This window comes from Microtus oregoni, unplaced genomic scaffold, assembly GCF_018167655.1.
Source record: "Microtus oregoni isolate MIOR12 unplaced genomic scaffold, Mior012 000004F_ref0000308, whole genome shotgun sequence".
Taxonomy (NCBI): domain Eukaryota; kingdom Metazoa; phylum Chordata; class Mammalia; order Rodentia; family Cricetidae; genus Microtus; species Microtus oregoni.
Window position 1 is genome coordinate 44142749 of NW_024543063.1, and position 27894 is coordinate 44170642.

A 27894-nucleotide genomic window follows, 5' to 3' on the forward strand; every position below is an offset into this window, starting at 1 on the left:
TTTGGGCTTTGGTTCCCCCACCTTTGTTTCCCTCTGTATATTTTCTTCACAATTAGCCAACTATCCTCACCTTCCAAGGTCCACGTTCCTGCTCTTCCAAGCATTTGAACTCAACCACAGCACCCTCTCTAGCCTCAGAACCATCCATCTAACCAGCTCAAGATGACACCTCCTGCCCTGCAGCCTGAGTCTCAGCCTCGAATCCCAGCAGACTCCTACAGCCCAGCAGGGATGAGATGCCACACATGCCCAGTCAGGTACAGGGGAGGGGATAGAAGTCGTGTGGCTTGCTGGGCTTGGGCCATCCAATCTGTGAACAGGGTTGGGTTCTCTCAGAAACGGGGGAGGCTGAGAAGGAAGTGATTGCTACATCTGATTCACCTGGCTATATTCTTTGTCTGTTGCTCCAGATGGGCGCCTGGATAGTAAACAGAAGGCCATTTCCACAGGTGACCAGCCAAGTGTGAGTTCTAACTGCCATTTAGGTGCTAGAACATCCTGGACGAGCCACTCGGAGTCTTTGATCCTTAATTTGTTTGCCTGTATAGAATCTGTCTCAGAATTTCTGGGAATTAAATAAAGCAGTGCTATTAAAATGAATTTATTAGACCATTAGGAAAGTAGTTCTCTCTCCATCCTAGGATCTCAAACAGCTCTGTGACCACAAAGGCCAAGCTGACCTTACAGCAAGGTGCTTCTGATCAGGCATTGCTGGGCAGTGTTCACTTTGAGGAGAAAAGTAAAAGCTTTGCCACATATCACAGTCTCTCTACTACAAAGGGGGACAGTGGCATAGAATGTGGGTCGGTTGTGGAGTGGAGTCATACCTGGCTGTCTTCCCTACTGGCCATGGGCCGTAAGGCTCGGTTCTCAGTACTCATCTTCAGCTGCCCTGACTGTGGACTAGAATCACAGCATGGCTCTTCCAGGGTTAAGTGGATATCAGCATAGTGACATGGAGTTAGGCAAGCAGCCCATGAACTAGACACTGCTACCACACGTAATCTGAGCTACAGAAACACAGCAAACAAGAAACAAACAATGGCTCGGCTCCACTTGGTGTAGGGACAGGCAGGCGAAGACAAGTGTGCTGGAGTCACCCAGGGAGTCTGTCCGTTGAGGAACTGCCTCCTCCATCAGATTGGCCTGGGGCATCCTGCAGCATTTCCTTGGCTAATGATTGATGTGGGAAGGCCCAGACCATTGCGGGCGGTGTCACCCCTGGACAGTAGCTCCTGAGCTGTATCAGTTCCTGCCTCTAGGTTCCTGCTTTGAGTTCCTATCATGACTTTTCTCAACTATTGACTGTAACATTTAATCCAAACAAGCCTTTTCCTCCCCAAGTTGGTTTTATTTTTTTATTATTTATTTATTTATTTATTAAAGATTTCTGCCTCTTCCCCGCCACCGCCTCCCATTTCCCTCCCCCTCCCCCAATCAAGTCCCCTACCCTCATCAGCTCGAAGAGCAATCAGGGTTCCCTGACCTGTGGGAAGTCCAAGGACCACCCACCTCCATCCAGGTCTAGTAAGGTGAGCATCCAAACTGCCTAGGCTCCCACAAAGCCAGTACATGCAGTAGGATCAAAAACCCATTGCCATTGTTCTTGAGCTCTCAGTAGTCCTCATTGTCCGCTATGTTCAGCAAGTCCGGTTTTATCCCATGCTTTTTCAGACCCAGGCCAGCTGGCCTTAGTGGGTTCCTGATAGAACATCCCCATTGTCTCAGTGTGTGGTTTTAGTCATGGTGTTTATCAGAGCAATAGGATAGTAAATGAGAGCCATAGTGCTTTGAGGTCTTTTTTTAAAAAACAACATGTTGTTGTGTGTGTTCATGTCCGTGCAGGTGTGTGTGTGTCCATGGAGCTGGAGAACAACCTTAGGTGTCATCCTCAGAAATGCCACCCACATCCTTACAGGCAAGGTTTCTGATTGATCTAGGATGACTGGCTAGAACCCCACAGGGATCTTCCTGTTTCTGTCTCCCTCATGCTGGGGTTACAAGCACCTGCCATTTTGACATGGGTTCTGGGATCGGATGCAGGTCACTTGCGAAGCGTGTGCTTGGCCACCCAAGCTATCTCCACCACAGCCTTGTTTCTGTTTCTGAGGTTAGCCCCAAACTCACTATGTAGCCAAGGATGCCTTTGATCTCCTGATCCTCCAAGCATGTGCCACCACAGCCTTAGGGAGTCTTAGGGGGTCCTAAGCCCAATCAGGTAGCCTTGGTGCCCTTCCCACCCCTGTGGCGTCACAGAGAAATGTTGCCCATGACAAGAAGTGGGTGAGTGTCCACGGCAGAACATTTCCACTTTATTCTCTGTAAACTCTTCTTTGGTAAACAAGACAGGAATCCCCAGGATTAAAGGAACACACAAGTCAAGAACACAAGAGGGCAATCGCCCTCCACCACAGGAACTCTGAGAGGACAGCTACATCATTAGCAAGCTGGTGGGCAGAACCTGGAAATTCGGGGTTGATGGTGGCCTGGGGCAAAGGTCAGGGGCAGCAAGAGGACAGAATCCATTCTGTTGGACTCAGAAGCCTAAATCATACAGCGAAGGAGCTCATGCATCACAGCGTAGAGACTAGGGGAGCTCCACCCCTGCCCCCACCCACCACCCACGTGACTGGTGATCACGGCAAGCAGAACTGTCCATCCGGCCAGGGTTGGGCTGGGGCAGCTCGAAGGAACGCTATCAGCCACCCGCTCTCCTTTCCTGCTCCACAAGGTGGTGTGCGCAGGTTGCAGGGGTGGGGAGGGTTGGTCTTGCTTACTAGGTCTGGGAAGGCATGTCAGATGGGGGCAGGGTTTAGGGGAGGTGCAGAAGCAGCCCCTGTCCCTTCACCCCTTTACATGGGGGGCTCACTGCAGAGCACAATCTCCAGATCCTTTCTGTAGAGTTTCCCCGCCTCAGCCAAGGACATGACGCTCTTCCTGTAGGTGGTGAGTTGCTGGATGTTCATCTCCTAGGAGGGAGAAAGAGGTGAGCGCAGACCTGGTGCGTGGCCTCACACAGAGGAGTTCCCTGTCCCTGCCACTGCCATACACACAACTCACAAAAACGCTGAGCTGTGGGAACCTTCCTTTCACCTCACCTTAGGGTAAACAGCCTAGAGGGACAGAAAGCAAGGACTTCGCAGTCAGGCCATGGGTTAAAGGCCTCTCTCTTTCGCTTCCATGTTGCATTGTTTGGAGAAAAACAGTCAACCTCTTTGGGACTCAGCTGTCTCAGCTGTCAAATGGGAACATCAATAACCCTTACCTGGAGGAGGGATGGTGATGGCCAGGTTGGGGAATGAATACACTTAGCACTTGTGCTGAGGGGTTCAGAGAAGGGGGGGGGGGGGCGTACAGGGGTGACAGTTATGGTCTCTGTAGGAGTCAACTCTACCCTTCCACTTCCCTAGAACTCCATTTATTCAGGGCAAACGTGGGTCTCTAGGTAATGGAGATGAGGTCAGGAAAGGCCCCTGGCCCTGTCTCCAGGCCTCCTGGATCATATGTCCCTAAGCTGCCTCCATTTTAAACAAGGAGGGTTTGTTTATCTTCTGTCTCCTCTAGCAACAAAGCTCACCAGCTCTCCTGTGTCACAGGCTTCCAGTGGTCTTTGGGGACCACTGAGGTAGAGAGACCATAAACACATGCCTTGGTGCATATAGACCGGAGGCCAGTTTTTTTTTTTTTTTTTAAAGTAAACAGGACCATCAACACCCGAGTCCTTATGTTAAACAGGCATCATAATAACTGCCTAGGATACAAATGGCCCGTGGGTCTGGCATACAGCAAGGTCACCCTAGCAACGGCGGAATGGCTGTCTTTTCTTGTTTTCATCTCCGGCTCATCCTCTCCCTCCCCCTTTCCTCCACTCTTCTCCTCCTCTTAAGTGTTAATACTGCTTTGCATTCTGTTGGGATTCAAAGCCAGGGCTTTTTTAATGCTAGACAAATACTGTACCACCAAGCTGCACCCCCAGGTCCCTTTCCTTATTCTTTTTTTTTTCTTGTTGTTGTAAACATTGGCAGATACCTTAAAAATATACTTCCCCTTTCATGTTGATGGGTCCTTATCTCAGTTTTGATGATGAGAAAATAGAAGGATAAAGGCTAAGCTTCTTACTAAAAGGCTGGATCATCTTATCAAAAATATCTTCAGTCCCGGAACCTCAAACTCAACCTACTTCCCTAACCTCCCTGTGTCCTGTTCCTCTTTCATAGGGTTCAGCTGTCAGTGTTTGCCTTACATAGCTCAGAGACAACCTCTCAAATCAGTGATCCCTAGTCCTACGCCACTGTCCCCATCCGAATCCATTCTGAAAGCCTCTCTAGAGCGAGGAACACCTTCCCTAAAGTTGTGAGGTTCCTGGAAAGGTCATGTACACAGTGAGAGGGACATGTGCCTCAGTTATCAACCCCAAACTTGAAAACAATTTCAGGGGGAGTATGGCAGGGATGGACAGCCTAGTTCTTATGTCTTGGGGTTCCATTCAAAACTTGGAAAAGGCCTTAGTTTGCTACCACAGCCTTAGGAATGCCATGAGCTATTGAAGTTTAGCCCCTTCTAGAGTCCCCAATATTAATCTGCTTAGAGACCTTATCATAGCCCAAGCTGGCACCCTTCAAACGAGGCTGCACCTGCTGTGTGAGCTCACCCCAAACGGCCTCTTCCGTGCCCAGCTCAGGTGCTGAGATTTAGTGACGCAGATCTCCCTCTGATTTACCCTCTCCGCGTCCAGGTGCCAAGCCTGGGGCCTGGCACACATGGAAAGCTCCCATGTCAACAGCCTCTACTAACACCCCCTTCTCCAGCCTTCAGGGCTGCTTCCAGATCCTAGCACCTGACTCCTGGCTTTTGTCTGCACCACTGGGGCTGACCTGTGCAGCTCTGTGCTCTGTTCTTCACACTGGTGAGCTGATGCCCATGAAGTGCAGGCCGCTGAGGTATAACACATGTGTGCGGAGTTACCAACCTCAAGCATTAGGCGTGGCCTTATAAGAACTAATTATACTTCATTAATGTGATTCAAGCCAAAGATGGTTCTTCTTGCAGCCTCCTAATATTCACTGGAGCGCATATGGCTACATAAATGATTTTCTGTTGGGATACAGTGTCAGGAAAGAGGTTTGCTGGGCTCTAAGACTGGCTCTGGGGAAGGCTTTCTTCTTCCAGGAACCATCTGAACCCTTCTCACTTACATTAAAATGTAAATGAAGTATGAAATCAGTGAAGCCACAAGACCAGAAAAACCCTCGCAAAGGAAAGAAAATGAACCCAGAGGCTGCAGTGATTTTTTTTTCCTGAAATTGAACATTAAATTTAGCTCTTATTTGGCAGCCAAGGCGGATGGACAGCTCGAGGAGTTGCAGAACGTTTGTCGTCTAATTAAAGCAAGCAGCAGTCACTTTCTCTGGGAAAGCCATCGTCTGGCAGGTGAAGGAAGACAGCGGTCGGTCGGTAAAGGCCCCTGCCTTCTGGTCGCCATTCCACCCGATCCCTCCCACCCAGGGTTCGGAGGTGGGACGGCTCTGGAGGATTCCCAAGAGGCAGTACCAGGCACAAAACTGGTTTTCTCAGTCTTTACTTTGAGAGAAACAAACTCTTCATTATTTCCCTTCTAGCCTCTTTCCCGGTCCTAGGTTCTGCAGTTAATGAATTTGGAACAGTTCTTACCCCTGTGGGCTACATCAGCGTGGCCCCCACCTCATGGCGTCATCAACCACAACAGTCAGCACACAGAAGCAACACGGGTCGACAGAACGATTTACACATGGAAGGCAAGTGTCAGCTCTGAAGGGGGAGAACTCTGACACGGCAGTGATACCGACAGATGTGCAGTGCAGCTAGAGATGGGAGAACCGGGTTGCTATGGGTGTGGGGTTTCAGCTTTACAGGATGAGAGTTGCAGGCCTGCTGCTGCTTACACAGTGTGATGGATATACTGGCTGGATCCAAGAATCTTTAAAAATGGTTACAAAGACAGTCCAGCCCACAAACTGCCACTGCCTTGTCACCTCAGATCAGAGATGAGAGAATTCATTCTCAGCCTCTCCCAGCCCTGGGCTCATTTCCTCACCTTCTTGTTCTTCTCGTACAGATCCTTCAGGAGGGCGTCCAGCTCATTCTCATCGATGTAGCCGCTTCCATCCTGAGGGTGGCAGCAGAGAGTTGTCAGCGCCCTGCTCTGAACTCCAGCCCCAGTCACCCTGATCACAGCTCTTTCCCCCACCTGGCCTGTGGGTGCGCCTGTGTACGTGACTGTGTCTGTGTGTGTGTGTGCGCGCGCGTGCGTCTCTGTGTGACTGTGTGTGCGTCTCTGTGTGACGGTGTGTCTGTGTGTGCGTCTCTCTGTGTGTGCCTAATCTTCCCATTTCTCTGTGCAAAGAGAAGTGTTCAGATCCTACAAGGAGAGAATAATGCACTTTCTGTCAACACCAGTCCATCGTTTAGTACAAACTCCTGAGCTCCTTTTCTGGTAGTGTTTCTCATTTGCATTGTGATATAAATGAGGTCCCAGAAGCTTAGAGTTAACTGAATTAATTGTTAAGTCAACTGCCAACCCTCTCGTTAGGAAGGAGACCACCAGAGCAACACGTGCAGGGGCCAGGTAAGATTGGGGTTGGACTAGGAGGTGATTCTCACCCCCAAAGTTCCAGAAAACAACTGGCTGAGCTATGTATGATGGCACAAACACCCCCAAGCCTGTTGGTCGAGCACTCGATAATCTGAGACAGGAGGATGAAGAATTTAAAGGCATCTCAGCCTGCACAGCAAGACTCTGTGTCAAAACTGAAACCAAATCTTAAAAAAAAAAAAAGATGGAAAAACCAAAGCAACTAAACAAATAACGGCTCTACTGCCATATCATGACCACGCCCTGACTCTGAGCACCGCCTTCCTCCGTCAACTGCTAAAAACCAACACACAAACCCAAAACCTGTTTTCTATTACGTTAGTAAGAAATCAGATCTGTGGACTCCTGTAGGTCAGGAAGCAAAGAGTGCCATTTGCCTTCCCACGTAACAGAAGAAAGAATCCACGGGCCCAGGAGACCCCTTTGGAAAGTGGGTCTCTTCCTACGGACCAAGCAGTTCTGGCCATTGCCACCACAGGTGACAAGCTTCTGCTTTCCCACCCCATACTCTTCCCTCTCACCTTGTCGTAGAATGTGAAGATGGCATTGAACTCTTCTGAGGTCAGCTTCATACCCTGGAAAGACCAAAGAATTAGAGAGACAAATCCCCAAAATGTAAGTATGGGGGAGTGAGGTTAATGTGTGAGAAATCATATAAGTCCGCATGACTCTGTCTCTGTGTGTGTGTGCACATGCATGTGTGTGCACGCATGCGTGTGTGTGCACGCATGTGTGTGCACGCATGCGTGTGTGTGCACGCATGTGTGTGCATGTGTGTGTGCATGCATACGCATGTGTGTGTGTTGTTGGAGCAAAGGAGGCCAGAGAGATGAGAAGATGGAGAGGCCAAAAGAAAACAGAGACATTGGTACCTGGAATTTCAGCAGGAAGTTTTCTTGTACCGGCAAGAGTCTGGAAAGACAACATTAGAGCAGAGATTAGAGGACATGCCATGGGCAGCAGCCACTCAGGGGAGCAGGGTAGAGAGTTAATATCTGTAGCCATGGACATGATCACAGAGCACTTTATAACCAGGAGTTAGTTGGGATGTTAAAAATAAATAAATAAATAAATAAAAGAAATGGACAAAGTGTGGTATCAAGATTTCTAGTTCTAGCTGGTTTTGTTTTGGGCTCATATAGGGACAGCAGCACAGGCCTGTTCAAAGTGAAACCAGGGTGGACAACACTTACCTGGACATCTCGGAGAGGCCCAGTTTGCCATCTCCATTCAAGTCAAACATCCGCAGCTGTTGGGAAGAGAAAGAGGTGACGGGGTTATCTGCTTGACCTTCTCATTTAAGGGCCTCCCCCTGCCATCTTTTCCACTGGGATCACTTGAAGCTAGGGATCACCGAGGCCCAAGTCAGTCACTGGGGGAGACAGTGAGGATTAAGTACCAGCTATCTCTCCCCTTCTGGGGGTGCTGAGATACAACAGCCATCACTAAAGGTCCACCTCTCAATGTTCATCCTCTCCTGGAGCTCTATCAGTTCCCATGGAAACAGAGAACCCCTGCCCCAGTATCACTGTGCTTTGGGGATCAACTCAAACGAGGACCACCAAGGATGCATGCAGCTATGAACTTATGCCTGCCGCCATGAGTCATCGCACATAGGCCTGACCCATCAGCAGAGGAAGGACCCTGGGGCTGGGAGCCCATAGCCCACACCAGAAGGGGCGATGCTAACACTTACTATGGTCTGGGTGTACTCCTGGAGCTTCGGTTCATCATAGGGCCGGTTGGCCTTCTTCAGGAGGTCAGACAGGAACCCCTGGAACACCAAAGGCCTCTTGAGCCCGACTTGCTCACACAGTCCCTCACCCATTCACTTACGTATTCATTTAGACAAAGCTAATCTTTGAGCTCTACCAATACATAGCTTTTACACTTCTCTTCTTAAATCCTTTATCATGTGCGGTATAACCGTAAAGGCCTCTGGCTGGCTCCTGGCACATACAACCTTGCCCACAGAATAGGTGATAGAGACTGGCTTTGATTCCCACATCAGAACCCAGTACACAGGGCCCAGCTGTGCCCAAGGATCACTGATTACCCAGAGGAAATGGGGTGGATGTTTAAGTTAGATAGCCAGTCTCCTGGGATTTCCTCAAGGGTACCTGAATTAGAGCTCAGGATGCAGAAGAGGGTGGCTTGGCTAAATGCTTGGTCCTGTAGCTCCCCACTGCAGGCACAGGTCTTCTGAAGCTCAACATCTGTGCCGGGATGGAGTACCCCTAAGGGACTACAAACCCATGTTCCTCGGCCAACAGGCCCTTCCTCCCTGGTTCTCGAGATGCACCAAGACTTTGGCCTCAGCCTCATTCGCCGTGTCCTCTACACCACAGCTAAGGCCACCAATCTTACCTTGAGCTCATTGGCTTCGATGTAGCCACTTCTGTCTGTGTCGTACTTCCGCCAAGCCTGCAACGGGAACGCCAACCTATTCACAACACGTGTCAAACCCTGCCACCTTCCCCTGTTCTCTGTAATGGGACAGATTGGGACTTAGTGTCTAAGGATGTTAAGGGTCCTCACTCTACCGGAGGACATGAGACTACACAGAAAAGGCGGGGGCGGGGGGGGGAATGGCCCGGATGAGATCTCTTACTTAAATCTGAGATAGGCTCAGGCCCTCTTTTATATTTGCTGCTTGTTTTGTTCGTTGGGGGAAGTATGGTGTGTACATCATTGCGTGCCTGCGGAAGCCAGGGGAAACTTGTAGAAGTTGTCTTTTCCTTTCAACGTGTGGGCTCTGGAGCTTGAACTCGGGTCATCAGACTTGGCAGCAATCACCCTTAGCCATGGAGCCATTCCGCTGGCCCCTGGGTCCTCTTTCGGATCAAGCTGTAAACTAGGTTTGACCTTCTCTAAGCGCTAAGCAGGCAGCTTTGTTCAGGGACGTAAGAAGGACCTAATGGAGCTTAGGTTTGTTTTGGGTTTGAGGTTTTCTTTTTATGTACGAGGAATGAGGGATGAGGCAGGGGTATGAGGAGAACTCTGGAAGGAGCAGGAGCTCCTCCATCCTTGCATTATGATGCCTTCAACAGATGTGCTCAGTGGTGAAGCAGACTCGGCAATGCCGCTGTCTGTGTTAGACTGTCCCCCAGACACCACCCCTCGACCTTCCTTATCCCCTCCTCCCTTCTCCCTCTCTGAGATCTCCCATCTTCCACTTTCACTGCATATGGTTTAAGGAATATCGACCGCCATCTCCAGGGTAGCATGTGACCTAGGCCTCTAGTCTCCCCACTCTGGCCTGAGTTTCTTCTTTGGGCCCAACTTGCTGACCACAGCGGCAGAGTTCTTTAACTCCTTCATAGACAGTCTCAGCAGGGTGACACGGGTGTCTGGCCACCATGAAGATGGGCAATCTTCTGGCTTTCAGCTCGGCTGGCATCCTGACTGAGTTCACAAGACATTCTAGACCAGAGCCACCTGGGGAAGCTGACTGAACTACAGACACTGTTAGATAACAGGTCTCTGTTGCATGAAAGTGTTACGCGTAGGGGATAATTTGTTACATAGCAACGGGTAGCTTACCATGTTCTGAGAACACGGGTCCCATAGACAAGGGCTCTGAAACCATCAGGTAGGGGATGAGGAGAGAGGGCATGGAAGGTACTGCCTGGGTCCATGGCAAAGAATCCCAGGGAACCTTGTTCCCCAAGTCTTTGGTCTATTTTTGTAATTCATAATTTTTTTAGGTTTCTTTCAAATTTTGTTCTTTTGACTTTTCTGCTCATCATTCCTGGCTCCAAATCTATACACAAATACCATCCACACTGGGTTTCTTGAGGGGGGGGGAAAGGTCAGATCTCTTCCTTAAATTTTCCCTCCAGCATGTTTCCACCTCTCTACAGGTGCATCTCACGCTGGCAAGAGTTTTAGAACTTGGAAACAATTTAGGGCAGCAGATCTCAGCCTGTGGGTTGCAATCCCTTTGGGGGTGGCATGTCACATATCCTGCATAAATTAGATATTTACATTAGAATTCAAAATAGTAGCAAAATCACAGTTATGCAGTAGCAATAAAACATGGCTGTGTTAAAGGGTAGCAGCATTAGCAAGGTTGAGAACCACTGAATCCTAATTCTATCGGGAAAAAAAAAGATGTGGTTTTCACTGCATACTAGGACATTTAGACTTGTTTTTTTTTCAAGTTATGAAACACAAGCAAATCCATACAGCTTGGGTAGCTGTCACCCAGTCCTCTGCAGGGCAAAGTGTCCAGACGCTGTCCTAACCACAATCCTGCAGCAGGTTTACCCCCGCCTCTCCAAGCCCACCTCTGCTCTATGCAAGCACTGGGCTCTAAGTTCTCAACTTCCTTTCCCTTCCACCAAGCTGACCCGATTCTCATTTGCAGAAAGGAGTTAGAGAGACCGGGGCTTTGTAGCATCTCAAGGAAAGTCCTGAGGTGTTCCTAAAATTAGATGTTAAATGGTGTGCTGTGCGGGATGCAGTCTACGGGGGACACAAGCCCTGCAGGGCTTCTGAGGGACCAGTTCATGTTTGGAGATGCCAAGAATGGAAAGAATGGCTAACCCCAGGAAGGGGTGGTTCTGGGGTGGGGATCCCAGGAGGTGTGTGTGTGTGTGTGTGTGTCTGCGCTGGCTCTGCAGATATTCCCAGGTTTAGAAGAGCAAAGGCATGCAAGAGTATAGCATCGTGTTAACCACATGGAGAAAAACTAACACACACGTTCACACACACGCACACACGGAGAGGGAGAGAGAAAGAGAGAGGGGGGAGGAATGGAGAGAGAGAGAGAGGGAGGGAGAGAAGGAGGAGGAGGAGGAGGACAGAGAGAGAATTTGCTTCTTTTTAAGCATCTCTGATTCTTCAAAGCTACCTTCATCCCCACTCCCAGACCAGAGATGGAACAGGGACCAATCTCCGCATCTCTATAAAGAAAGGAATGGGTAGACACAGCCCTATCTTCCTTTCCTATTTCCTCCCTGTTTTCCCATCCTCCCCTCCTCCCCCTTCCTGCTTTTCCTTCAGTGTTAGGGATGGAGCCCAGGGCCTTGCACATGGTGGACAAGCACCCACCACTGAGCTACATCCCCTTATCCATTTTCTATAGACAAAAAAAATGGACCCTTGCAAACAATGCCTCAGGACACATGCTCAGGACGCACCAAGACAGGCTGAGGATACTCTGTACCCAAGAGGAAGGCAGGTCTCCCTGAGCAGAGAGAAGGCTCACCTCCATAAACTCGGCGCTGGAGCCCACATGCTGCCTGAAGCACAAGAGGAAATTCTCTTCAGTCGGCAGGATCTGCGCCAGCTGGGAAAAACAGAAAACCACATCAATATGGGGGGGGGGGGGGACGGGGCGGGGGACACGACACAGGGAGCGGAGCAGGCTTTCCCACAGGAAGGACGGGAAATGGCTGCCGACAGGCGCTATGGAAGTCACATTTAGCTCTATATCATTTCCTGCCTTGACAACAGAAGCTGGCAGCTCTTCTAAGGGGTAGAGGGTTCTAAGAAGAGAACCCAGGTTACCCCAGTCTTTATGGTAAGGGGCGGCTTGACAGACAAAAAGAGCACTCCTTTAAACTGTGGCCACCCAGACTAGAAAGAGCACTTAGGGGATGGCCCTCCTCGAGTGTTTAAAATCTTTAAGAAGTGCAAACTGACGCAGGTAGGTGGATGGATGCCTGGGATGGCCTGCCTTACTCCAGGAAAGGGGGCCTTTACAGGTACCTGGGTTATGACGGTAATGGCACCGTCCAAAGTCTAAACTGGAAGAATTTAACATCCCAAAGGGATGTTGTTGTATTGACTGCAAATTAACACTTTAACAATTCCGTTCTTAAAAACTGCAGATACCCTCCTTGTATCCAACCCAGCTGGCAGCCTACGTAACTGCTCTCCATCCTCTCCCTCCCCTGCCCCTTGCTTCTCTCCCAGCAACCCAGGGCTAAGGCAAATCCTAACAAGTTTAACTAAATCACTAATCCTGATTGGCTTTGGAATAGGCACGTGACTCAGACTAGCCAATGACATGTGAGAGGAGGGCTGCTGTGGACTGTGGGAAAGATTTCCTCGTACTTAAAGCAGGGACACAGTCTACAAACGGACATTGTTGTCTGTGGATGTGATTTCTGGAATATCCAGCCATCTGGCCACAAGAGTGGGTAAGACAATGGTATTTTGGAGCAGGGGACAGAGCCAAGAGAGGCAGAACTAGAGCCAACCTTGACCACGGTCTTACTCGTTAGTAGCATCTCTTGATTTAGGTGAGGAAGAGTAAACCACTGCCAAGTGCCACGCGTGACCCGAGCCTTGTTTGTAAAGTTCTAGTGACACATGCCCCACCCATTCTCTTTGGGCTGCTTCCCAGTCGCAGGCAGCATTGAAGGGTTAGGAAGAGTTAGGGGCCGATACTCCATACCCACCAACCCCGAGTCATTCCTTATAGATTATTTCTATTAAAGAAAATATCTTCTGACCCTGAGATTTACAACATGGGCATGTATAGCATGTTTAGCCTTTTAAATTGGGTTACAGTGTTGTTCCTCAGTGGCCTGAAGGGAAACTACCCGCAGGACACAACTTCCCCTGCAGGTGAACTGCCTTCAGCTAAACTGGAGCTGTCCTATCCCCTGTCTAGTCCCCATCCCTGTCGTCCCCCCCCCCCGTGTGGTACCCCCGACCCGTCCTCGTGTCCCACTGCCCTGTCCCTGCACCCCCCCCCTTTGTACCCGTGTCGTCGAGCCCCCCCCCCCCCCCCCAGGGAAGGTCTATGGTTCCCTCAGTCCTTGGATGGAGCAGCCTGTACCCAGTGACGTACTGACTTGGGCCTCCGGGTGAAGCACAGTCTATGGTACAATCTAGAGAGTTCTAGCTGAGGTAGGCCAAGGCAGAGGTGGTATCCCCGCTTACCTCTCTCTCTGTCCTTCGTGAATCATCCTCTCTTCCTTTCTAGACTCTGCCACACGCCACAACCCCAGAATCTCTGTCTCAAACTTGGCTTGTAGAGCACCTGGTCTACGGTATCATTAGAACCAATCTCTATCCTGGAAGAGTTAGGTTCTTCATGTGCTACCACCGTCATACTGACCTCTGGACCACGGGTCATAAACCAGTGATCATAGTTGACATACATATTTATGTGTAAGTCTGGCTATAAATGTGTGTGCATGTGTGTGCATGCAAGCATGTAGAAATTACATGGAATATGTTATGCATGTAAATTATCTACATAAAATACACGTTAAGTTTGATTTTTAGGTATCTACTTCTGCTAATCAGTCTTCCCGCTGTCTTAAGCTTGGCTTATCACACATTTGCAACTTCTGTTTTTCCCTCTTTTCTCGGGTGACACCCAGAGAAAGCCCCGTTTGTTCTGCTTGGTTGGCTCAACTGCTCGGGTGGGGATGTTTCAGGCTGTGCCTGAGCGTAGGGGAGGCACAGGGACTTCGGCCCTCAGCCAGCCCCGTGGCTCTCACCTCTGCCATCTCGATTTTTCCGTCTGAGTTCTTGTCATACTTCTGCATGAACTCCTTCATCTTCTCTCCAAAGTTGTCGCTCTTTGACATCTGCGGACAGAGAGAGGAGGCTGATCTTGCTGCCATGTTACCTAGCGGTGAGGGGCTCGGTGAAGCAGAGCTGGGAGTCATTTCGTGTCCTGGACACATGACTCAGGAACCGGAGATGCCAGAGCTCAGAGGGTCAGTCTCAACCTTAGATCTCACTCATAGGACTATCAAAGGGAGGCAGGACACATCATATTCTGTACCATGTGACTGGATGCACCCTTTGACTCTTGAGACGGGTTGAGCCACAGCTCCATAAGGGGTTTGGACAGATTTCCAACACTCGGACGCGAGTTACAGCTTTTAGCATAACCCAGCTCAACCCATTATTCCACAGTAGGTTCCAGCCACTCTACCAATACAAAACGAACCGCTCATTTTCCTCTCCAAAGACAAGCTCGCGGTCCTGCAGCATTCCTATCTGAATTCTTGCCAGAAGGAACGTGAGGACATCACACAGCTGAGGGAAAATTTAAATCCTCCACTCCACTATTCCGAGCATAGAAAAATAGATTACTTACTAAGAGGTTGTTTAGCCCATTGCCCCTCTACGTAAACACAGTGGTCTCCTAATGGTTGGAACCCTTCCCTGGTTTGGGGTGCGGCTGAGCTGTCATCTGCACCAAGGAGCTCTTTCTTATCCTTCGTCAATGTTGCAGCCCCCACCCCATGTATATATGCACTTCTACTTCAGTTACCCGAGGACTTCCACTGGGGTTTCAGGCTCCTTCGAATTGGCCCAAGAGAAATTCTACAAATTCTGAGAGCTTTTCTGGATTCCTTCTGTGTCGCCTTTGGAACCTGATCTCAACTTACCAATATCTGTCGGCCAGTATTTATTTATGCAAGGTTTGATGGCAAGTGCTTAGCATAAATGTGGGCAACCTATGCGAGGATTACCATGGTCCCCAGTGGGCAAGTCATCCCTGCATCCAAGATGCAGCGGTTCCCCTCAAGGTCACCCAGATAAATGTGGGTAGAAGTTGAAAGCCTCCCTCCAGCTCCCAAAGTCAGTTTTTTCCTACCACATGGCAGATGCTTTGGGAGCCAGTCCTGGATGAGAGCAGCTGGGATTGCCATGGACAGACTCAGCAGTCACCCTACGCCAGCCGAGGAGGAGGATGACTAAGAAAAGGGTGCTTGGGTTTGGCTGTCTCGACTCCCCACATTCCTCTGCAGAGTCCTGGATCCCACAGTCCGTTCTGAAGCTGTGGTTCCTGTAACCCGTGCTCACATCATCCCAGCAATGGGGGATGATGCCAGAACTGTTGACAAATGCACCCGGCATCGCCCCCAGCTCTCTTAAGCCTGTGGCTTTGGCATGCATGTTTCTCGCTGGGTTGCTTTGCTGAGCATTGAGCCTGGAACTCACACATAGTGAATTTCTCTTAAGAAGAGAGCCCAGATTTACTAGTAAGTAGTGGACAAGACGGCAGTTGGGAAGAAAGAGACAAGAGACAATGAGACCCGTAGGAAGGAGTTGACTCTGTATATTCCAGACTAGACATGGACACAGCAAGCCAGTCCCAGCCACTTTAGCTTTCGGTATTTCACATGACTCTCCCAGGAGGTTTTAGCAAACTCAGCAGGGCCAGGTTGGTACTGGAGGAAATAACATTCCTATTATAGGGGCTGGGTCATGAACTGGAGTCACTGTGTACAGGTCAGAGTTCACGACTCCACCATCCCAAGGGCACACAATATGGTCAGGGCACACAGTATGGTCAGGGCTGAGAGGAGACTTTTGAGAAGCCCTCGACTTTCCTCCAGGTCCTTACAGAGGAGCTAGCCTTTGTTGGTCTAGAATACTGGCTTCGGCTTCTCATTCTCCACCAGGGAACATTTGATAATGTCTAGGACATCAGCTGTTCTCCAGGTCCTTACAGGGGAGCCAACCTTTGTTGGTCTAGGATACTGGCTTCTGATCCTCATTCTCTTCCAGGGGACATTTAGTAATGTCTCAGACAAATTTTTTTTAAGACGGGGGTCTCACTATGTAGATCTGGCTGTCCTGGAACTCACAGTGTAGACTAGGGTGGCCCCAGGCTCACAGAGATCTGCCTGCCTCTCACTCCCAAGTGCTGGGATTAATGGCTTGCAACATCACATTCAATTTAGGACATGTTTATTGCCATGACTTGACTCTCATGGGTGGGTACAAGGGTTTGGCTAAACACACTACAATGTAAAGACATCCCTCACGACAAAAATTATTCAGCCTCCGATGTCCACAGTGCTGAGGCTGAGACATTGTCATTTAGGCTGTAGGTGTTTGAGGTCCTCTAAGAACCCCATCTTGAGTTACAAACCTTCGGGATTCTGGACTTTGTCCCCTGGAAAAGATATATACATGCATACATAAACACATACCCATGTAGTTTGGGGGATTTATCAACTCTTGGCTTTCTTGATGGTTATCTCTCTAAGACACCCAAGGAGATTGAGATGAGGGGGAAAACCCAGCTTTTCTTTATATCCTTACAAATGAAAGACTCTTAAGTGTTAAGACCAAAGAGACTCCAGGTCTGCTGACTGGGTGCAGCACAAGACAGGCCATTCTCCTACTTGGATAGGTCAAGACGACGGAAAACCCCAGGCACAGGGGTGAAGTGGAGCCTTACCATGCCAGAGCCTTTCCTTGCCTTCTCCAGCTCCTGGAAGAAGTTCTCCAGCTCCTTGCCTTCAATGTACCCATTTCCTGTAAAGACAGATGAACACAAATGGAAAAGAATTAACCTTTGCCCTAAATAGTAAGACTAAGGGGAGGAGGAAGATGCCAACACCCTGGGAAACGTTGTCCTGCTAGTCTGCAAACAGGTGTCTAGGCTGGCCATGTTAAGTATGGGTCCTTGTCCTCGGGGCACTGGCAGGCATGTGTGCGAGGTTAACAATGAGTGTCCTTGGACTGTTCAGCCAGCAGCTACAGTGCCCTGGAGGGACGCACATCTGGCCAGCTGGCAGAGACAGCTGCTGTTCATGAGCAAGCACTGAGCGCTGGAGGTTCCTCAGGAAGTGTCATCTGCATCAGGACTTGTCAGCAGGGGGCAGGCCTGGAACTGGGGAAGAATTGGGTTTCTGGGGTTGAAAAGGTGTTTAGAGTCAGAGAGTGTTCTTCCCACACCCACCTGGAGCCTTAGAGTGTGACATTATTTGGGAGTAAGATCTTTATAGTTGTCACTTGTTATGACGGGGTCAAGGCAGCGGGAAGACAGAGGTAGCGAGTAGAGTGATGTATTTCCAAGCTAAAGACTATTGTGAGCTTACTGCTGCCTCTAGAAGCTGAGGCATGTAACAGATTCTCTCTCCCAAAGCCCCCCCCCCCCCAATCTTGATTTCAAATGTCTAGGCTCAAGAACTGGGAAGGCTTTCTGTTGTGTGAGGTTATCCAATCTGTGGTCTTTGCTATGGCAGTCCTGAGAAACAAATGCAGAAGGGAACCATGGAAGAGAATTATTTAACCCATTTCATCTGCAGACTGGGTTCTTATAATTCAATAGTTCTGCTTCTTGCTGTTTGAGACAATGTCTCACCTTGCAGCCCAGCCTGGTCTCAAATCACTGCTTCTGCCTTCCACGTGGTAAGATTATAGCCATGTGGCTTGCCTGAGATTTTTCGGAAGCGGGGAAGAGCACACATATACTTATGTATGTGTGTGGGGGTTGTGTGCACAGATGAAGACAAATGTCAGTGTTGTGTGTCTCCCTCTATCATGTTCCACCTTAGTTTTTTGAGGCAAGGACTCTCTCTGAACCTGGATCTGATTATCTTGGCTGGATCAGCTGGCCATAGTGACTTTAGGGATCGACTTGTCTCTCCCTCCAAGCTCTAATGCTACAGATGAGCACAGCTACATCTGGTTTTGCTCTGTCTGCCGGGGATCACACTCAGGTCCTCTGCTTCTGCAGCCAGCTCCCCAGCTCCTAAGTAGGGGTTTTGTATGCGAACCACACAGCCTATTATGGGTGCGTCACCAATATCAGTGTTGTTTGAGCCCAGTTATTGGCGTCTAAGCGCAAGATGAGAAAGGACCCGAGGAAAAAGTGCAATGACCAGAAGCAGCTCTAAATGTCAAAGCCCGATTTGTCTGAAGATCACATAAGTAGGGAGGGGTCATCTAGGTTCTTATAACTGGAGCCTGAATGACCCAGACACCAGTGCAGAGCTAAGCGTACGGCCAAGGTCACTGGTCTGTGCTAGCTCTTAAAGGAGGGAACTCAGACAAGGCTAAGGCAGCAGCTCCAGGATTTACTGCACATTGGAATCCCTTGAGGATCATTAAAAAAATATGGATGTCTGGCTCTCACCATTAGACATTCTGATACTACTAGCTTGGGGTGTGAACTAAGATTGTGGCTTCTTTTTACGACTCCCAGGTGGTTTCCCTGCGTGGCAGCGTTAGCCAATCACTGAAGTCAAGTTCCACATCTGATCAACAGCAGGAGAGCAAGGTCCCCGTAGAGGAGGTCCAACTTGAATCGTTAAGAAAGTGGTCACGTTCTTCAAGGACATATGGAATTGCAGACTTAACAGAAGAGCAACATGGAAGCATTTGCCCTGGCCTCTGTGCGGAGCATGGGGGTGGGAGGATCTCTCTGGCCTCTCTTCCTAGTGCCCCTGAGGTCTTGACTACCAAATGAATAACCTTGGAGGCCATGCTTCCTGGAGAAAATGCTTCAATAAATATCGTGCCGAGAGAACTGCGCGAGATGAATTATGCATTTATTTTTGTCCCAAAGAAAAGGTGATTACTGGGTTCCTCTGGGATGAGGCAGTTGTCTTTTCTTCTAGGATATTCTACAAAGTGCTTCGGGAGAATTGGAAATTCACAAGAGGATGGGGCTTGTTGGCCAGCTGGGGTGAGGTGGGGTGAACTGGAACTTTCCAAGCAAAGAAACAGAGGTTTTGGTGATTAGCCACCGAGTTGGTGCCCAGTGACTTTACTCTCCTGCTGTGACCTGACAGTTGTCCCATTGCTTAGGTGAAGCTTCCCTGTGACTAAGAGCACAAAGCCTTAGTCTCTACACTTTTTCTTCTTCTCCTGGGAGGCTTTACAGGTTAGACAGTGTGGTAGGAAGCTGAGCTCAGCTCCGAGGCCATCTGCAGCTTCCAGAAGGCCGAGGCTAGGGTGGGTGGAATGGGGGACTTAGAGCTGGTACTATGAGCATGAATGATACTATGAGGGTTCATGATATAGAGGCCACAGGGCCGGGGGCCGGGGCCCAGGTCAGGTACGTGGATGAGTATGTGTTTCCTGGGAGTGTTACAAGTTGGCTGATGGGAACAGGAACGAGAGGCAACCACATGAGGAAAAATAGCCTTAACTCAGCTCTGCATAGCAGCCTTTACCAAAAGCCCTCACCTGGGCCCGGCTTCACACAGTCTGTGATGCTCTGTCATTTCTCCAGCCCCTCTACCTGCTGCATAGGGGGGGCTGGCCTTTCCCATATAGGGATCAATGCCGGTTTCTCCTCCTGTGATGCCCAGACTGTGAGCATCACCTCTCTGAACCTCAGTTTCTTCAGCTATAAAATGAGAATAATGATAGAGCTTCCTTCTGTAACTGCTTGAGAGAGGCAGCTGAAGAACAGTGAACTTAAGCCGGGTGCTGGCCCACAGCAGCACTTGGGAGGCTGAGGCAGGAGGATCAGGAGTTGCTCCCTGGATGAGAAGGACCAGTAACTTTGCCAATTTAAGCCTGAGCTGCCTAGTTGAGTCTGTGTAGTGAGGCCCCATCATGGAACAAACAAAATCAGTAACAAAGACGGCAAGAGAAAACGAAACGTGTCAGCCGTCATCACCACCGTGTTCTTGCCTCTGCTCTATGTTAGTAACACTTGGGTTTTGGACTACTAATTGATGATGTGATCGAATAGAGGTGATTTTCCCAAGGATTTTAGGGCAGGATGGGTAAGAAAGAATTCTCTGAGAAGTCCCAGGCAATCAGAAGAAGAAGAGAGAAGGAAGAGTAAACTTGGAGGCAGGGAGAGGGAGCCAGGAGTGGAGATGGTGACTTGGCACCAAGAAGCCCCTTTCCTGGATACAGAGACCAGCAAGAGGGTTCCCACACGTGCAGTGTGCCTGAATAAAAGGAGAAAATTGAGCTACATGCAGCAGGCCTTCCTGTTTCAGATTGAACTACAGCTCCAAGCTGCAGACATGGCCCTGTTCCCACAAAGCACAGAATGATCCACGGGGATGTGACTAGCCTTGAAAAAGCCAGACGAGCCATTGGCAGTGGAGAGTGAGAAGTGGGGGGCAGATACACAGGTGGATCCAGAAGAAGGATTTCCACCACTGGGGGCGCAGACCTTCCCTCTAAGGCCACCCCCAACCATCATTGAGCAGGCCCTTTCCTGGAAGGCTGGGGTACAGGAGCAGTTGGCCAACATCTTTCTAGGGAGATTTAAACCCTGGGCAAGAGGCTTGCTTTTTCTGTGACCTTGTTACAGTTTGGGGGGTGGGGGGGATGGAGAAGCAAATCTCATGTGGATGGGCACTGATAAAGATGTGGTTACCATAGTAACCATCATTACTAGCCTCCTTCCAACCATGAACACAAGAGAGAGGGGCTGAGAGGAAGCCAGGGACCTTGCATCCTTCCTGAGTCTACTTTTGTTTCTGTATTTCAGCACCGTATACCTCAAAGCTAAGGACAGATAACATTTCGTTATTATCAATCTGCCCATGGAGGATTGGAAACTCTTGACTGAACAGTGCTGTACCCCAGAAAGGTTTATTTGTTCCCCCATGAGGTTTGTATGTACAGATTTTCTGAGGTGAGCAGGCAAAAGGTACCCAAGGAGAAGGAGGGACTGTCCCTTGATCTAGAACAAGTCAGTTCCGCTGGGCCTCAGTTTCTCTCTCAAGCGGGCCAAACTGCTCAAACCCTCTCTGCTTTACAGATCCATCAGGAGAACCACACAAAGTGACGTTTTGGAAACATCCTGGAAGCTGCAACATCTATAAATGGAAGGAATCACTTTTTCACTTCCCCACCTCCTCAGCCCTAAAGGTTTCTGACAACCACCACCCTCTTTAGGGTGCTGGTTCTCAACTGGGGGAGCTTTGACAATGACGCCATTGCCTGGGCTCTGCACCAGGTGTTTTCTGACTTAATTGATGCAGTGCGGGAGCCTTTCGAGCTCCCACAGCTGGTAGTACATTTCAGACATGGAGGTGTAGAGCCATTACCTGGGGATCTTGTTACAGTGAAGTTTTGCTTGGTAACTCTAGAGTGCCGCGGAAGAGCTGGCTGTTCCTGCATGGTATGTGGACTGGTGGCAACCTGGGAACTGGTTAGACATGTAGGCTCCAAGCCGAAGCCGGATTTGTAGAGTGCCACAGAGCGGATGTGAGATATTACCTTGAATTCCTAAGCCCCATCCCCAGAAGGAGCAGAATCATAGGCCCCTCCCTCTGCTTTCTGCACCTCTGGGTGAGTGGTTTAACCAGGCCTCAGGTGCTCTGTGATCGCATGTGGTTAAGTGTGCTCAGGAGCCTTCTCCTTTCTGCCTTGCTCTCTAGGTTTCTGCCCCACCGACAGACAGGTGCTATTAATCCCACCTTACAGGTGCTATTAATCCCACCTTGGAGGAGAGGACTTGGTGTTGGGGTTTCCATCACACTGCTAACAGAGGCCACAGTGTCCTTTTGTTCATCCCGGGGATAAGGTCTGTTCATAGCTGTACTTGCATGGGTTTCATTATCCATCACATATACACGTATGCTCCCCACACCTCTCCTAGTGGCTCTGGGGCGGGGTGGGGGGATGCCTCAGATCTGCAGCTCATGGGACAATGTTTGGACACTCCCATTTAAATCTACTCTCGGGCTGGGCTACTTTGGAATGGGGCTCAGGAGCTAGGATGGGTCCCCTGAACCTGTGGACAGCTGGCAGCCTGACGCTGGGCTGAGTCCCAGGCATGCGGAGGCCAGAAGGAAGGGGCAGATTGAGCAAGAGGTAAGACTGCAGAGCGCCAACCAGGAGGGGAGAAGGCTAGAGCCTGAGGCTCCAGATGGGGCGGCTGGGCACAGGAGGGCAGCTGATGCAATCCACCAGGGGGGGATGCCAGCCGGCCAAGCACTGCCGAGGCCCCGTTCTTGAAGAGTCTACTGCCTGCTCTATTAATTCTGGCTCTGTGGGAATTGAGGAAGATTTCCCTGAGGGGTCTCCTGAGCCCCAGCAACCTCCCCAAGGGCCTTAGCGAGTAAAGCCACCTATGCCTGAAGTGGGAATAAGCAAGATGAAACAAGGGAGGGGCACAGGGCATCTGGGCTGGTGGCTGCCTGGGCAAGGCCGGCTGAAGGAGCTTGTCAGTACAAACACTTCACCCCAGCCTTGCTCCTTGGTTACCTCTCGGGGAAGCCCCAGCTGTTCACAGACCCATCTTCCCTACCTGGCTGGTGCAATCACAGTCCAAGAGGCAAGGGGATGGCTACCCAGAGGATACGTGGCTCAGAGCTGATATACTGTCTACACTCCACACCAAAGGGGACCATTTGTGAAACAATTAGCCCGATGATCAAACGGACCCGGGGACTAGGCAGTCCACAGGAGCTGCCCCAAGTGAGGCAGGAGGCTTTCCCAACACGCCTTTAATGCTGATGCCAAGCCCTGCCGAAATGTCTACAGAAAAAAAGCCTTCTTCACGCGTATAACACCTTGGTCCCCAGACCTAGACCCCACTGACTGTAATGAACTGAGACCCAATATGTGTGTGTGTGTATGTGTGTGTGTATGTGTGTGTATGTGTGTATGTGTATGTGTGTGTATGTGTGTATGTGTGTGTGTGTATGTGTGTGTATGTGTATGTATGTGAATGTGTGTGTATGTGTGTGTATGTGTGTATGTGTGTGTATGTGTATGTATGTGAATGTGTGTGTATGTGTGTGTGCGTATGTGTGTGTATGTGTGTATGTGTGTGTATGTGTGTATGTGTGTGTATGTGTGTGCATGTGTGTGTATCTGTGTGTGTGTATGTGTGTGTATGTGTGTGTATGTGTGTGTGCTGAGGTCAGAGGTCAACCTTGAGTGTCATTCCTCAGGCGTCACCCATCTATTTGTTATTTGTTTTGCTTTGTGGGTTTTATTTTAGATAGGGTCTCTGGCTGGCCGGAAGCTGGCCAGTGAGTTCCAGGGTGCTCTCCCTCTCTAGCCCCACCTTGGGGTTAAAAGTGCAATCTTGTAATCTGATTTTTTTTAAATGTGGTTTCTGAGGGGCAAACTCAGGTCTCCGTGCTCGCGATGCCAGCACTGTATCATGAAGTCATCTCCACAGCCCCTTCCAGTGGTTTCTATGAGTCTATGATAAGCTTAAGAATAGTAGTTCTGTTGAACTGTAGACATCGGAGTCAATGTGTCAAAACTTCATGTCTACTGTGCATTTGGTAGCCTTGTTTTCACAAGTCTTCCCGCATTGCCGTGTGTGTGTGTGTGTGTGTGTGTGTGTGTGTATGTGTGTGTGTGTGTGTGCATGCACTCCACTAGAAACAGAGTGGGCAGTGTGGGGGACTCTAGGAGGGCCTGCCTGGGCATCTGGTTCTGGTCTTCAGTGATATGTGGTTTTTCAGGACACTTCTGTTAGAACCACTGGCTTTAGGGGAAGAGCCCTTGTCAGTATTGTATGTATGGTCCCTTTTATTATTAACTTCCAAAGTCCTCAGTGAAGGGAACCTCTGAGTCCCACCTGATAAGGAACAAGACTCAGTCCTTAGGAAAGGCTTTGAGATGTTAGCTCATCACGACTAAAGTGGATAAAGCCCAGAAGACGCTAAGTAGGTCTCCGTACCTGTAGCTAGGTACACATTCTTTGGGGATAGAAAATGTCCATAAGGTCATTTCCTTCTTACGTAGTGAAATCAGCTTACCTTTGAGTTTTGCTATAGTCTTAAAAGTAACACTTTTGGGGACCCTTTCCCATGTTTGCACAGACTCCGTCTCCCTTTGATGCACTATTCTACGGCAGAGCTGAATATAATCCACTTTGGGGGGTTTAGTTTCAAATAACTCCTTTAATAGGCTTTTTTGTTTGTATTCCTTTCTACATTCAACTATACTATATAGGTCACATAGATCCTCTATTATATATAGGATACAAAATATATTCTACATATTATATAGGATAAAAGCTTGGACCAAGTGGAACCTCTCTTGGTCCATGGATGTCGACTTGCTCCTGGCAGCGTACTCTTCTTACTCTTCTACGTTCTGATTGCTTCTAGAAGATTGGCAGGGCCCCTCTATTTCTCTACTGAGCCACAACGTGGCTCCTCACAGGTTACCTGTGGACTAGGAACCTGGTAGCATTTGTCAGAACTATACAGAGAGGATATGTGCACTCTGTCTGGGGCATACAGCCCTCAGCCACCTGGTTCTCTCTCCTCCTCCTTCTTCTCCCCAACTCTCTCCCTCTCTCTCTCCTCCCTCTTTCTCTCTCCCTTCCCCTCTCCTTCCCTCCCCCCTCTCTCTGTCTCTCCCTCCTTCTCCCCTCTCCCTCCCCTCCCTCTCTCCCTCTCTCTTGCTCTCTCTGTCCCTCCTCTCCCCCCCTCCCCTTTCTTACTGAGTTGCTCATGGTCAAACCTAGAGCCTGGTACATGCTAGATAAACATTCAGATAAACAGTGCGTCTCTGAGCCTCATCTCATCTCTTTTTACTTTTGATTTTGAGGGTCTCACCACGTTGCCCAGGCTGGCCTGAAACTCACTCTGTATTCCAGGAAATCTTTGAATCTGCAGTCTTCATCCTGAGCACCCGGGTATAGGCCTGTGCTACCAGGCTTCACAGCCACTTGGATCTTACAGAGTTAAAAAATTGTTGACAAAGTGACCAGGAAGCAGCAGAGTGAATATTTCAGATACTGTGTCTCTCAGAGTGTGAAGGGGACATGTAGGAAAGCCCCAGAGCCTGCAAAGATATAGGATGGCTTGGCTGCCACCTCACTGATGCCCGACACTGCAGTAGAGAGACTCCCAGTGCCTACCCTTGGTCAGTGAGGGAGAGCCAGGCTTGTAAGGGGAAACTAGAAGAAATCTCTGGCCATTTCCTGCAGTTCCCCACTCCCCAAATGCCTGCCTTCCCTCCCCACTGCCAGTGACCTCTTTGAAAACACTCTTTTTTGGATGAAGGAACTAGGTAGTGCCCCTTCTTTCTGTCTGGAATGGGCTGAGTAAGGGTCACCACCCCCAGCCCCAGCCTCCAGTTCTTCTCTTGCTGGATCAAGGTCTTTTCTAACGTGCCTCCTTTGTTTACAAGAGTCTGGAATAGTAGGGAGGTGGCTTCTCTCCCTGGTGCCTCTCATTAACTGGGCTCCAGTGAGCTCACTCCAGGGACCCTGTGAGCTGCGGAAAGCGTCCCAGGGGTCTTTAAGGTACTGAGCAGCAAACCTCTCGTAATGGATCCTTAAGTCTCAAACAAAAGCCAGCGCAGGTAAGAGATCCTTAAGGCTCAGGCAGCTCAGGGGATGAGATGTTAGGTGCTGCAGCCTTGGGATGGTAAGAGGTAAGGGGAGGGCCAACCATAGAGGCACAGAGAAAGGCAGCCCCAAACTTCTAGGTTCCTCAGTGGAATTCCAGTTTGTCCACACAGGCACTTGGCGAGTCACATTGCTTTTGTTTCTGGTTCCACCTGGGACTTTCTCCAGGAGGTGTGTGGGTGCATCCAAGGATCCCTTTCTGGGATTAAAAGAATCACCCACCACCTCCAAAGCTGGGCTGAGGATCTTTCGTGGGCCAATGTACACTCTACAAAAGTCCACTCTCCCTACGCCAGGAGGAGTCCCCTCGAATGGGGACCTAAGCCCCAGCTGGAAGCCAGCATCACCAAGCCCTGTGTCAGCTTCCTCCTCTACCCAAGAGGCATGTGCCCAGAAGCATCCCAGAGTGGGATGCAAAAGGGGGCAACCTTTTTTTTTTTTAAGTGTGGTATCTTAAAACAGACCTTAAAACAAGGTTTTCACGATGATTGAGAGGGCTACTGGTTGTCCCCAGGGAAAAGTCGGCTGTTTATAGCTGACTCATCTAGAGGGAGCCCAGTGGCATAACCTTCACAGCTTGGTAACTTTCCTTGACTCATTCAAGTCTCTGGCACAGATACACGGGCCAAAGCATGTCTCGCGCGAAGCAAAGCCGGCAGGCTGCAATGATGCTCTTGGAGCCCTTTCAGTCCTGGGTGGCAGGAGCAGGGAAATGAGATACACCCCCTCCTCGGTCCCATTTTTCAGATCGAGCAACTGAGCCACTGCCTTTAGGAATGCTCAGGCAGATTATGTCCTATCCTTGGATACCTAGGCACCTAGTCCCTAGTCTCTGTAGCCTCCAGGGAAATGGACCCTCACCTATTGGCAACCTCAGACATTAACCCTTTCCTTCCCACAGCACTGGGAGCAGAGAGGCTCTCTGGGCCCCCGCCTTCATACTCTGCCAAGGGGATTCAGACAGGAGGGAGAGAGATCAGGGAGTTATCAACTGATAAGACTCTTTCCCACCCCCTCCCTCTCAGTCTCATGATAAACACCCCGAGCTGCCACCCTGCCAACAGGTCTGAGATGCTAGTTCGTTCTGGGTTCTCAGCTTAGCCGGGGCATTGGAGAGTAAATTGAAATGGCTCTTTTCCCTCTTTTTTTTTTTTTTTTTGAATGATGGAAAAGTCTACAGTAATATCAGAAGCTGGGAGTGGGGGCAGGGGAGAGATGAGGGGTTGGGGTGTTGGTATGTGTGCTCTTTGTATACTCGAGTATTGTGGATACTTGGAATCTCAGGTGTGGGAGTCACCTCCGAAACCATTCACCCCGACCTCACTTTTTGGGTTGGTCATTGTGAAGACCACCATAGGGCAAAGTGTTGGTCACAGGGGTGTTTAAGAAAATCACCCCCACCCACAGACAGTCACTCAGGGTACCTGAGTCTCTACTATCAGGCAGCAGGTTGGGGGCTAGAAGCAGGGGCCTCCCTACCACACCCACATACTGGTGGAGTTGGAAGAAGGGTAAATTCCTGGCTTGTTAAGAGCCCCCCCCCCCAAACCAATTCTCTACTCCTGCTCCTGGCCAACCGGGCCCCCAGATTCAGAGGAGACCCCCGAGTTTCCCTTCAGGATACCCAGCTATCGCCATCTCCTATACTGACGATGGGGGTAAGGAGCAAAAGGGGCAACATAAATGGGGTTCGGAGACCTGTGGCTACAGGGCTGGAGGCAGAGCGTTAGCTTGAAGTGAAAGGTGGGGAATGGGGCAGAGGAATCCTGGGGAGCCTCCCCACCCCTGGGCCTCCTCTCTGGGAAAGCTCCGACTTGCTCAGAATGTGGGCCCTGGGCACCCTGCATTGGGAAAACTTACTGACAGTTGCCACCAGGGCAGCTGGGCGTTTCCCAAACTCAAGACCCCAGTAGGCTCTGCCACCAGAAGAAACCCCTTGGGGGAGGGCAAAGCATACCTGCCCACATTGAGTCATGCCAAGGACCCCTTTGCTAACCTCAGGTCCCAGGGGGGTCAACAGATCCAGAAGTTGGAAGATTTACTGACCGTCTGCATCAAAGTGCTTCCAGATTTCCAGGAACTGGGATGCTGTCAGCTCGGCCAGGTGCAGGTAAGGGGGCTGCTGCTGCGGGCCAGCCATGGCAAACCGCTCCTGGAGATCTTAAGTCGCTCAGCGTTGTCACCCGGTGCCGCTAGGCTCTGGTTCTCGCTCTGGGGCTGCGCGCCACGCTGCCTTTATAGG

The 27894-nt window shown here is 49.9% G+C and overlaps 1 protein-coding gene across 1 annotated transcript; it reads right to left on the reverse strand.

The window, feature by feature from the left end:
- Positions 1-2290: 2290 nt before the first annotated feature.
- Positions 2291-27894, reverse strand: Calb2 (calbindin 2). The gene is made up of 11 exons (XM_041650332.1): positions 27699-27894; positions 16803-16879; positions 14095-14184; positions 11844-11924; positions 8999-9055; positions 8328-8405; positions 7825-7880; positions 7504-7543; positions 7153-7206; positions 6074-6145; positions 2291-2969 (listed from the first exon to the last, which is right to left on the reverse strand). Exons 1-11 carry the CDS (start codon positions 27790-27792, stop codon positions 2853-2855), a joined length of 816 nt encoding a protein of 271 aa, XP_041506266.1. The 5' UTR covers positions 27793-27894; the 3' UTR covers positions 2291-2852.